The sequence below is a fragment of the Echinops telfairi genome, unplaced genomic scaffold, assembly GCF_000313985.2.
Source record: "Echinops telfairi isolate 266 unplaced genomic scaffold, ASM31398v2 ScPeMD7_7457;HRSCAF=8495, whole genome shotgun sequence".
NCBI lineage: Eukaryota > Metazoa > Chordata > Mammalia > Afrosoricida > Tenrecidae > Echinops > Echinops telfairi.
Genome location: NW_022111357.1, coordinates 13,782,963 through 13,795,504, shown reverse-complemented (window position 1 = coordinate 13,795,504; position 12,542 = coordinate 13,782,963). Strand labels below are relative to the sequence as shown.

The 12,542-nt window shown below is 41.0% G+C and overlaps 1 protein-coding gene and 1 non-coding gene across 10 annotated transcripts in view; both read right to left on the bottom strand.

Moving 5' to 3' along the window:
* PUM1 (pumilio RNA binding family member 1) overlaps positions 1 to 12,542 on the bottom strand; it is a 142,222-nt gene that overhangs the window by 31,220 nt on the left and 98,460 nt on the right. For 5 of the 9 annotated variants that reach the window (XM_045298777.1, XM_045298776.1, XM_045298779.1 and 2 more), the window contains 3 exons: positions 12,353 to 12,469; positions 5,595 to 5,746; positions 1,278 to 1,416 (listed from right to left, as the gene is read on the bottom strand). In XM_045298777.1, coding sequence (XP_045154712.1) covers positions 1,278 to 1,416; positions 5,595 to 5,746; positions 12,353 to 12,469 — 408 coding nt within the window. The remainder of the gene's footprint in view (positions 1 to 1,277; positions 1,417 to 5,594; positions 5,747 to 12,352; positions 12,470 to 12,542) is intronic. The other 4 variants (XM_004705032.3, XM_004705034.2, XM_045298781.1 and 1 more) reach the window with 2 other exon arrangements.
* On the bottom strand, positions 1,088 to 1,165 carry LOC115872772. The gene has a single exon (XR_004048020.1). It is a non-coding gene; the product is annotated as a small nucleolar RNA SNORD103/SNORD85 (small nucleolar RNA).

The window sequence follows — 12,542 nt, the reverse complement described above, 5'->3', positions numbered from 1 at the left end:
TCTGGATATCCACTTCCTCACCTGTCAAATGAAGGTGACTGTACTTGTCTCATAGGATTCTTCTGAAGATTAAGTTAAAAGATGAATGGGGAGCAGTGAGCATGATGTCTGGCAAATATTAAGTACCCACTCGGGAGAATAGCATTATTTATCATCTGCTAAGTGTCAGGAGGGTGGCAGAGTAGGGAACACCTGCACTTTTCAAAGTCACCACTGTCAGGGGGTGTGAGGGCTAACCTAGGTCTCACCCACGCCTTATGCTGACACCTCGTCTGTGTTCTAGATGCTATTAAAAACAAGAGACTTGAAACAGGTACAATTATGTGCTTTCATGCCACAAAGTAACCCAAGCATAAACATCCTGCAAGTTACCAAGGACACACATACACAGGACCTACCCAGATAGCCCTGAATGAAGAGTTAACAGGACTTGTTCAATACCACCTGAGATGAAACCTACAAAACCTACTCCAAGCCATGAGAAATGACAGTGGCTTCTTAAAAATATTCACTGCTCTGTTTCTAACAACGGTCCGAGTTGAGCTCAAGGAATTCATAAACGGATCACTTAAGCTGGCTATGTCCACAGCAAAAAAGGATTCCCGACTTAAAAAAAAAAAAATCTTTCCCCAAACCATTTTATTGGAAACTAATAGAAATCATTGTCCCAGAGCTCATTCACATCAAGCAGTACGGTACAATTGCTACCACAATGTTACAAGATATTCTCTCCCGATTCCAGACTTGTACCCTACAGTCTCAAAGGGATCTGTGTCCAAGGAAGAATTTCCAACTACATTCCATCTACAGTAAAGCGCAGGGTCAATTCACATTGAGACTAGAGCAAGTTATTAATTTTAAACAGGCACACACACATGTATGTGTGATTGTCTATCTCAGAGGTGGGCAGAAAAAGCTTATCAATAAGCCCCCTAAAATAAGGACTGATCTTTTAACAAGAGCTACAACAAATCTCTACCTAATGATGTTGTCAAGACCGTGTGAATAAACACAAAATCTTCTGAGTAATAATAAGTACTCCATCATACAAAGGAAAATAGCAGACCCCACCCCAAACAAATTTGAGACTGGCTCAGAACAATTAGATGCGCTCATCAATGAACTATGGTCTAAGTGAGGGCAAGTGTATGTCATCTTTGCCAGTCCCCCAGTAACAGGCCTAAGTGACAGATGATAGCAGGGCCCATGGCCTTCTAGCCCCAACCCCAAAGTGCTGTGCTTTTAATAAGGGACTCAAAACAATAATGCAACCTTACCTGGCATACCTGCTGCCAGTCCTTGTCCAAATGCAAGGGCCGAATTCACTGCTGCAGCTGCTACCAGTGGGTCTGTTTGCTGTCCCTGCTGATTCTGATTTGGGGTTAAAGGACGTTGGCTGGCTCCTCCTCGGAGAACCTGGGGATGGGAAGCAAAGTCTATCAATTACTTACTTCCCTGTACTACAGACGACCCAGCGTGTATTCAATTTGGGTCAACCTTTAAAATGGAATGTTTGTAACATTTTCCCTAAGTAGATAACATGGAAAGGCTGTAAGGGCATACATTCAATCAATAATATTTCTTACATGATATCTCATCCTACCATTGTTAGTTTAGACTTAATGCCTTTATAAAGGACAAAAAGACAACTAAAATATGTGATGTCATCCATGAGGTACGTTACTACAGCAATACACAAGAGTAAGTGCCCACCCTGATAGAACTTTATTCTAATGAAAGAGAAAGAAAACAAATGACTACTTCATGTCAGTGCTATGACAAAAAGGGAGAGAAGTGTAGGGGAAATGTGACTAAGTTGGGGGGGGTGTGTTTTGATAGTCAACAGGGACCATTTCCCCACATATTTAAGTTAAAATGCCTCTCTTTAAAAGCAAAAACTTAAGTCCAAAAGAAATTGTATTCTCTTTATATGGAACTCTATTCTCATTCACCAAGACCTAAGTAAGCCCAAGTGAGCTCAGCGAATTTGATGTAGGAGCATTCTGACCTGCTTCTAAGTCTACTCTCATCCACAACACACACACAGCAGTCTAACTGGAGATGAGCATTAGTGAAGAACCCTGGGAATTCAGCACCAAATAACTAGGCGTGCCTGCCTCTGTGACAAAAGGACAAAAAAAAAAAAAAAACACAACACACAAGGATTAAGTTGCTTATAATCATTCTTAATTTGAATGTCCAGCATGCAAACCTGCAAAACCTACAGACCAAGGCTAATAGTGCAAAATCCTGTATCAACGTGTTTTGCAATGTTTTCGAAGGCGAAGCTCTTATCACCTAACAGTCAGCTGCATGTGTTATTGAGAAAACACAAGACTGTGGGTAAGAGCTTGGGTACAGATTTCTATGGGTACCACTGAGTGAAAGATGTTAAAGAGAAACACTAGCCATCAATCACACATTAATTAAATGTGCCTAATATGTACAACACTGTCCACTCAAGGGGGAAGATGTGTGAACACTCGGTTTACCAAAGTCTCTTATGTCCTTCTTGTGGATTTGCTAGGAGGGCTGGAAATATGCACATAAAACATAATATCTGGATCCCTGTAAGTAATTTAAGATCAGTGGCTAATCACTATCATTCTCTAGTATTGTAAAATTTATTTTGCTGGTAACCAAAGATGTCTAGCCAAACGTACACAAGACGGAATGCTTCATTCAATACACTACAGGGAATTTGTAACAGGAGAACATTTGGGACATGACTACCCAACAGCTTAGAAGAAATCTCACCCGAGGAAGAGCAAACAGTAGTAAGTTAAAAAAATATGGAAGTCACTATTAATTCAAAACTGAGGAACAGGGAACAAAATCAGGCCAAAGTAATCAGTTTCCCGGGTCAGTGTGATCGAAGGGCAAGGAGAGATGTCTGAACACAGAAGGAGTCAGTCCTATTAACAAGGGAAACACCTGGAGAAACATGTGTTTCTCTAGAAACGTGTGGGCACTATGTATATACATCTAAGGTCTTCCATAAATTGCCACTTCTCGTTTTATTTCAAATTTTACAGAACTATACAAAATTTCACCAAAAACATTTAAAGTGTAACAAATAAACAAAAATGACTGATTACTTACTTGTAAAAAGACATTACCTGTAATGAATGCAGGATATTTGAAAAGCTGTTTATTATTATACCATTCCTGATAACGCTATGTGAGTGTTTTTAATAAAATTTATATTTATTTAATGCACTCTTAAAAAAAAAAAAAAGACATTACTCTAGGAGTTACTTGCTACCAATTTTGGAAGGCAGCTCTAACATTTAAATTTGCTTTCAAAAACATTAGTTTCAAGTACAGCGTTTGAAAGCTTCAAGTAAATAATAAGCAAGCAGGTAGCACATGGGGATATATTCTGATTAAGTCACATTTCCTCCTGCAGTTTCCCATCACGACTCATAAAATCATTATGAACATAATCTCACTCAAGCTGTCCAGTTCAGAAGTCATTCTAAGCAAGACTCTCAAAATGCAGGATTTACTACAAATCCCTACTGCCATACCTGGCTTCAGCCCAGTGCCTAGAATGGGGGGGCGGGGGTTGTTAAGTATCGAACGACACTTGAAAAGGGCATTACAAAAACGAAGTTTTAACTGGAATTTCACCAATTTCCATGAATTATTTCTGAAATCGTTTCTGAGCCTAGAACATTGATGCTCTTCTAAATTAGAAAGGTCCGCAAGGACAAAAGCAGAGTACAAAAAGAATTTCTCATTTATGCACCACAACAATGAAGTTCACTTAGAAAAAGTACATTCTCCTTTAAAACTTGTAATTTTAAATCTTACAAAAACAAAAGAGTAAATATAATGGCTGCTTATTAAAAACAAATGCCAACTTTTGGAAAGTAGGATTTATAATTGTATATGCCAGGAGATCTGAATTACGAAATGACCATCACATCTATTGGAGAGCTAAGAAAGCAGCCTTCAGAGAAGCGGTGCCACTGTCCACACAGTGCCCAGGAAACAGCAGAGCAGAAACAAGATCCTGCGTTTCTACAAGCCCAGCTATGACCAGAATGTGGTCAGAGATCGGCCTAATTTGTGAAGATAGCGGCTGCTCAAACTCAGCAACCCAGTATTTGTGTGACCCAGGCACAAAAATTCCCATTTCCACAAGAGTTTAGCAGTAGGTCAGAATTAAACCAGAATTAAAGTGAATGGAAAGAATATGCAGAACACTTAACTTTACTGAAAACTTTAGTAAATAGTAGTCATTATGTATCCGCTATGTTACAGCTATTTTACAATGTGGCAATTACTACTATTTTAAATCCAAAATAATTTGGTAGCCACTTAAACACAAAAATCACCCCCCCAAAAGAAATACAGACTACCACAGAAAACCACTATTAGGAAATTTAGTCAATAGGGAATCACTTTTTCTGTCAACAAACCTGTATGGATTCCTTCACGGAGCTGGTATTTGAGTCCTAAAGTACTGGCTTCCACAAAATTCCTTATTATAAAAATATTGATCTGAGATAAAATTGATAGAAACTCAAGACACGTTTTTCTAGGGAAATAGTCTCAGATACATGCAAAGAGACTCCTTTATGACAACAAAATACTGCTGAATTAAATCCAAGTAAGCAGCTGATTAAACTAAAAGAACCCCTTTGGCACCTTGGGTAGCTGTTGGCACTGAGTGGTAACTCAGAGGTGGGGTGGCCCAGGCTGCCGTGCGGGAGGAGGACGGGATCTGAGAAACTCCAAGGAAGAGATATCTACTCTGTCCTAATGAGGCTGCTAAGAGTCACCATCAACATGTTGGCAGTGGGTTTGGGTTGAGATAGTTTGGTATATACTCTCATATGATGGATATTATTGTAGCCAATAAAAGATGTAATTTAAAAGAACATTAATTGTGGGAAATTATAATAGGTTTAATATAAAGCTACATGAACAGAATAAGCCCAATTTTGTGAGAAATTAAATAAATAAAGCCTGGAATGTTGGCTACCAGATGTATCAATATTGACTTCCTTTGATCAGAAAAACTAGGGGTTTTTCCTTCTTTCTTTCTGTTTTCCAAACTTAACGCTGCTTACAGCAGTAGTACTAGCCCTTACTCTAGTAAATCAGGGGTAAAGAGCAGACTATTTATAGAAGACATGTTTAGTTTTGACTTTAACAATCCTTTCCTGACTTATAGAAAAGCTATTACTGTAAGTTAAAATGGCTATGATGGGCTTAAGATTTATATACAATCAATATGTGATTTAAGCCATCTCAAGAGATCTAAAAATCATGCTTTGCCACGTGATACCCATGTAAACCTGTAATTAACAATGCTCTAAGCGGCTTTGTCTGCCTAATGATACTGAAAGAAGTTGACATAGAACAGGCATCAATAAAGAGACTTCAAGTCTGACCCTGAACTCAGCATATGCCCGTGGTGTGCTCTCTGTCCCCCCACCCCTCATTCTTGTCTCACTGACGTCTACAGACACATACAATTAGAGAACTCACCTATTCATGTTTCCCAGTTAGGCGCTATGGACACGTTTGAATGATGCATGGTAACAAAGTGACACATAAAGGTACATCTTGTTGACTTTTACCTGCTGTTGCCCTTGCTGAGCTTGTGGGGTCGTCTGCTGATTAGCAGAATTAGAGGCAGCGGCGGCGGCAGCAGCTTGTTGCTGGAAAAGACTGGCAGGGTACACTCCCCAGGGAGTAACTCCATAATACTGGTGAGGGACCACAGCCGGGCCTGAATAGAGCCAGAGAAAGGTAAGAAAAAGTTGACACTGTATATCTTACCTCAGGGGGCCCCAAGAAGGTATCTGATTCAGCAGACTCTACTATCAAATATTAACTCAAAATCCATTAGTCCTTTCTAGCTAATCACTAATTTCTTTAAAAACAGAAAATACCACACAAAATCCCTACTTCTAACTCTTCAAATTTCAGGACTATGCCGAAAGGAAGAAAGGAAAGAAGGACAAAGAGAAGAGAGAAAAAGAATAGCTGATACAAGAAGTTGAAGAAGATAGGTTTTAAAAACAGGTGATGGAATGGCCAAGAAGCCCTGACCTATGCCCTCCCACCTCAAGGTATTATAAAAGATATTAGATAACTACCGATAAAGTTTGTTGGAAAGCAAAGAAATGGTGAGTTCGAGGTTGTAAAGGAACAGAACAAAAGTTGTGTCCTCCCGCTTTCAATGGTAAAAAATGGATTTTAGTTTCAAGGAAATAATTAAATATTACGGCAACTCTCATAATTCCGGAGAAACTGTTCACTGCACCTTTAATAAATTAGAACTTTTTTTTTCCCGGTTTGCTTTGTGGTTTTTTTCTCGCTGTTGTTCTTCTCCATTTTAAACGTCTAAAACACAAGTCAGATTGAATCACTGTCCAATAATACGCTCTGGCATGTCTAACTTGTATTTCCTGTGACTATGGGTTTAAGCCAAAATCAAGAAGCTGTTTAAAAACAAGGGCACCTACTGAAACACACCAAATGTGTGCACTTCGTGTAGAATTAAAGCCTGGTTTGGAAAAAGCTGTTAGAAGGGTTATTTTACTACTATTAACAGGGTTTTATATTTTTATTTTTAGACTTATCAACGCCAAAACCACATCTCCAAGTGAAATAAATACAAACTCCTGAAACCAAGGTTCTCCAAAGAAGGTAACTTGAGATTCAGAAAGAGCACACAATTGCATTAGCCTAAACAACGTAACCCTCACTCAGTGGCCAAGCATGCCACTGGAGAAAATACCCCAGGTTTCTCTCATCAACATGCCTCTATCACTTCTGTAAACGCCACTACGGGTTGTTGTTCTTGATAGGAGCCATAGAGTCGTCCAACTCACGGCGACCCTACATACAAGAGAAAGAAACACTGCCCAATTTTGGGTAATCTTCACAACTGTTCTTAAATTTGAGCCTATTGTTGCAGCCACTGTGTCAATCCATCTCGTCGAGTGCCTTCCTCTTCTTCCACTCTCGCAAGCATGATGCCCTTCTCCAAGGATCAGCCTCTGCTGACCACATGTCCAACGTCCATGCAACGACATCTAACCATCCTTGCCTCTACAGACCTTCTGGCTGTACTACGAGAACAGATTCGTTTTGCACTCTATACTTTCCATATTCTCTGCCATCATAATTCAAATGCATCAATTCTTCTTTGGCCTTCCTTATTCAACATCTAACTTTCATATGCATATGAGACAATGGTGAAAACACCATGGCTTGAATCAGGCACACCTTAATCTTCAAAGCAACACCCTTGCTTTTCAACACCGTACAGAGGCCTCATGCAGCAAATGTACCCAATGGAATGGGTCATTGGTTCCAGGAGCACTGATTGTAGGTTTCCAAGATGGAAAATCTTGGTAATTTCAGTCTTTTCTCCACTGATCACCATGTTACCTACTGGGCTCATTGCGAGGATTTATGTTTTCTTTACACTGACATATAATCCATACTGAAAGGGCACTATCTTTGATCTTCCTCAGCAAGTACGGAATACACAATTCAGGAACAGTTTGAATAGTTAACATTTCTGTGTGTGAGAGCATTTCATTCTTTCTGTTTGGCTCACCAGCTGAGTGTAAGTAGCAAGGTTTTCATCACCAAATGACCATCTGAGTGAGGGCAAGGGTGTCATCTCAAAGACTGGATTTTTTGGTTTGTTTTTTAAAATTCCAAGCAGCTTATATTAAGCTAGGATAGAAACACATCCAAAGTACTAACTGATCTTGGACAGATTTGGTGCGCAAGACGGCTTTAAAGTATTGAAGAACAAGGATGTCATTCTGAGGACTGAGCCTGACCCAAGACATGGTATTTTCAATCGCCTCATATGATATGAAAGTTGGAAAAGCAGAAAAGAACAGCAAGAAAGAAGTGACGTATTTAAATTATGGTGCTGGCAAAGAAAATTAGAAGCAAGCACGGACTCTCGGAGAAACAAACAAACCTGTCTTGGAAGAAGCACAGCCAAAATGCTCCTCGAGTGAGGATGACAAGACTACCTCACAGACCAGGGGGTGCTCCCCCAAAAGAGAGAAATCACCCCCCTAAGCTATGATTTGAAGTTTTTTAACAAAACAACCTTATCACCTTCAAAGTACTCTCCAATCACACTGAATACATTTGTCAAATCTGGGACTCCATTCTTACCAGTGCTCCATTTGCCACAAATTGGGCTTCTTTTTGTTGCAGACTGTTACACAATCTTTTCAGAACCTCTAACTCAGTGGTTCTCAACCTTCCTAATGCCGCGACCCCTTTACAAACAGTTCCTCATGTTGTAGAGAAAACCCCCAATGCCATAAAATTCTTTTCCTTTTTTTTTTCATGGTAGCAGTGCTCACCTGGAGAGAAGGATATTTAATGCTAACCAAGGCTTTTATATTCTCTGGGGACATGCAAGCCCCCTAATTACAGGTGAAAAAAATGTCACAGGAAAGGGTTGTGTTATAGGTAATACAGTAATGGAAGGGGTGGTCTAGGGACATACACACAATAGGAAGAGGAGGGATTGGGGGTATGCATGTGACAAGATGGGCGGATCCTAGATTCAGGATGGCAGCTTAACTTTGGATGTCCTGAGGGTTGGATCTGTTCTCTGGATCTCCATAAGAACCCTTATCAGTAGGGTATAAACCCCACCTACAGGAACCAAGCTAATGGTCACCAGCCTCTGGGAGAAGTAGTCCATTGTCCCCAGCAGCAGGGAGCAGGCCCACCCCTTGGTGGGGAGAGACAGCAGTCTGGTAGCTGATTGCCTCAAGGGAAATAGCAGTGTCCTAAGTCTAACATATTTGGTGGCGAGGACTTGGGAGAAATCTTTCTGTTTTCCACAATTCCCCCTTCTGTTTTCTATATAAAATTCAAAAGTGCCACATGGGCGACATGGTTATTTTCTATACATTTAAAGCTGTCAAGGCAAAACTTCATGATCCAATTAATATAGCCAAAACTTCAGGCTTATGGCAAACATTTTTAATTCAGGCATGGGGGATAAAGTCTCCCTATGCCCATCTGCTATTGGAGGAAGATATGAGAGGGGCTGGATGCCAGGCAGGAAGAAATAGAGCCAAATGTTTGCTCCTATAATTAAAGCTGCCGGCCACACAGCAATCAGCTATGTGCTTGTAAGAGACAACCTCAAGTCAGCACCTTAAGAGGGCAAAGTGAGGAACATCATCATGAGAATGTGATTAGGACTTACCTACAACTCACAAGGGTGGAGGTCCCCCTCCACCACTAGAAACCTAGCCTTCCAGGCTCCTTTGCCAGAGAATGAAGGATTGTCCTTAAACACTCTCTTGCCATTCTCTGCTCCTTAGTGTTGCCATAAAATTATTTTCATTGCTGCTTCATAATTGTAATTTTCCTACTGTTATGAACTAGGCAACCCACAGGTTGAGAACCACTGATCTAAATAAAGGTTGATGAACAGTCTAACCTGGTGGAACGAACTCCAAATAGTGAAGGTGCACTATCCCTTCACATAAAAAAAAAAGCACCTCTTGATCTTTGATTGCACTTGACAAGCTTTTGGTGTCTTCCACTGGTTTGATTGATGTTTGCTCTCGGGGTCATTAAGAATGGTCCCATGTCTCATAGCCAGTAATGACCTTGGGAAAAAAGTCTGGATCACGTTGAAGCTGTTCTTCCAAAGCAAGGCAGTTCCCACTGGATGCTCTTTTTCCTGGTCAGTCAGAACCCAAGGCACAAATTTCCCAGGGCCCTTCTAATTCCCAAATCGCCCATTACAATTCTCTGAGCTGAGCTCCAAGATAGTCCAGATGACTTCCCCATCTCTTCAATGGTCTGTCATTGGTCTTCGAGCACAAGTACACAAATTTTGTTGACATTTTCGTCCATTCGGAAAGTTACAGGCGTCCAGAAGGAGGTTTGTCATTAATGGACATTTCACTTTTTTTGAAACAAGAAAAACCAGTCGTGCACTTGAGTTTTCCCCCCTAGCCCTGTCCTTGTAAGCTGTGTTCAACATCACAACAGTTTCTGCAGCATTTTTCCAGAGCAGGAAACAAAATTTCACAGCCGGACGCTGTTCTCTTAAATTGGCCATCACAAGAAACGAGGTTCACGTGAAACTGCCTTTACAAATAAATTCACTGTGACCAGAGAGACCCTTCCCAGGCCGCCACTGGGTGCTGGTTGCACTAACTCAGAGTGGGTTGCTCGATGCTCACCTAGAAGAAGTGTGTATTACAAAGCTCTGCCCGGCAGAGTTTTTTGTTTTGTGGGTTTTTCTGAGGTACCCCCTTCTAGTTGGGGCACTTTGTCAGGAGAGATCAGACCACACACAATACTTGGCAAAGCTGTCGGTAAAAAACAGGAAGATCCTCAAAGGTTACAACCCAGACACACACCTTTCCTGACTTTAAACCATGCAGTAGTTCCTTGGTTTGTAGTTCCTGTAAAAGGACCAAACGCCAATTACCTTTTACAGGTTCCAAAAGAGCACACTGAAATGTTCTGAAATTCCCAGCTATCCAATTGTATGATCCACACAGTCAAATGCCTGTGCATAATCAATAAACACAAGAAACCACCTTCCTAATATCCTCTGTTTAAAAAAAAAAAATCTCTGTTTTCAGCAAAGATCCACCTGATGCCAGCGAAGATATTCCTCGTGCCTTCTCCTCTTCTTAACCTGGCTTGATTTCTGGAAGCTCCCTAGTGATATACTTCTGCACCATTCCTATACGATCTTCAGCAAAGTTTTGTTTGCATGTGACATTAATAATTTGTCCAATAATTTCCACAATGTTTGACCACCTTTCTTTGGATCTCTTTCAGTTGGTTGGCATGGTAGCTATCTTCCAAATTTCTTAGTAAAGACAAGTGCTTCATCAGCTTGTTGAAACATTTATTTTGTCCAGAAGTTGAATTCAACCCACCCAACGTTTACGAACCCACTATAGTCAGTGTACCACAAAGGTGCCGGCTTTTCAAAGAGTGCTATCTCAAGGGGAAGGGACACTCACCTATACATCCACAAGCAAACAAACAGCTCAGAAAAGGGTCAGCAAAGAAGTCTTCCTAGGGGTGGTTATGCCAGCTAGGGGCTATCAGCCCCAGCAAAGAATGGCAAAGGTGTATTAATCTACAGCTGAGGTAGTCTGGGTAGACTAGAGGAACAAAATTCATAAGCACTCATATTTTATAAAAGAGAGTTTTATATAAAGGGTAATTATACATTAAGCACCCCAACACAGTCCGGTCCGGTCTAAGCCCTTAAGTCTGACATTAGCCCATATGTCCACGATTGATCTACAAAGTCCTCCTCCATCTCACAAAACACACACAATGATGGCAACTGCAGGAAGAAAGCCAAATCAGTGAATGTATAAGCATCTCAGTGCTGGCAGGGTCTCCAATCGGCTTCTCCAGCACCCAGGGCTGCATCAGGGTAGGTCCATGTGGCTTCTCAGGGATGTATGCAGGAAGTGAGCCTTGCCAGCTGAGGCAGAGAACTAACTAAGGCAGCTGCAACTGGTCCGACCATCAGAGAGCAAGAGACCAGACAGGCGAGCTCGCAGAGCCATTTATCTCTCTGCCCTTCAATGAATCCCACATGTGTTCCTCAGCCAGGTTGGTACAATAAACCTTAACTATCACAACAGCCAAAGACTCAAAGGCTGAAAGCAGTATGGTATTGACCAGAAATAAAAATCAGAAGGTATGAGATGTGAGCCAATTTAAGAGGGCAAAACTTACACACACACACAAGTCATAGAGAAAGCTCTGTACACAATGGGCTGCAGCCCCAGCAATCCCTGACTTAACCTGTTAAATCCTGGAAAACGCTGACTCTAAGGGAAAATGCCTCACCCCACCCATCCACATAGCTTCTGGTGATCAATCAGGCATGTTTGATAGTAACTTTTGCATATAGGTTGTTAAAAGATTAAATCAATGAAAGGTGAAATGGTAAGATTTGAGCAGTATGAAAAAGAGGAGGCAAAAAAAGTATAAGTCCATAAGAGAACAGCTACAAATGTCTACACTGACTTCACAAGAGCCTGAACTGTGATAAGATTAGAAATAATATGAAGATCTCGGTAATGGGAGGAAATGCCGGAAACATTGTATTTATGTCTGCTCTGCGGACTAAAATCTAATTCCAACGGGTAAGTGATCAGTTTCTGGTGGACAAGCTGAACTCTGAGATGTCCATGCAACACCTAAGGAAAGATCTCCTCAAGCAGCTAAATGGCAATGGATATCTGGAGCAAAATCACCACTGCGGAAACGAATCTCATAAAGAGGATAAACAGCACATTTTAGCAAAGGTGAAAGACCGTCATGCAGCACAATGTCTCACCTAGTGTCGCTGCTGCAGCCAATCCAGCTGCATATGGATCCGTCCCTGGGGGAGCAGCACTGATGATGTATGGGTTGGGGACAAATGCAGCGGGCGCTAAACCTGCTGAAAACATACCTGTCAGTAAAAACAACGTTGACTAAAAACTACGGCCCTAACAAATACCTACACAGTTTAGCTATTCATTCAA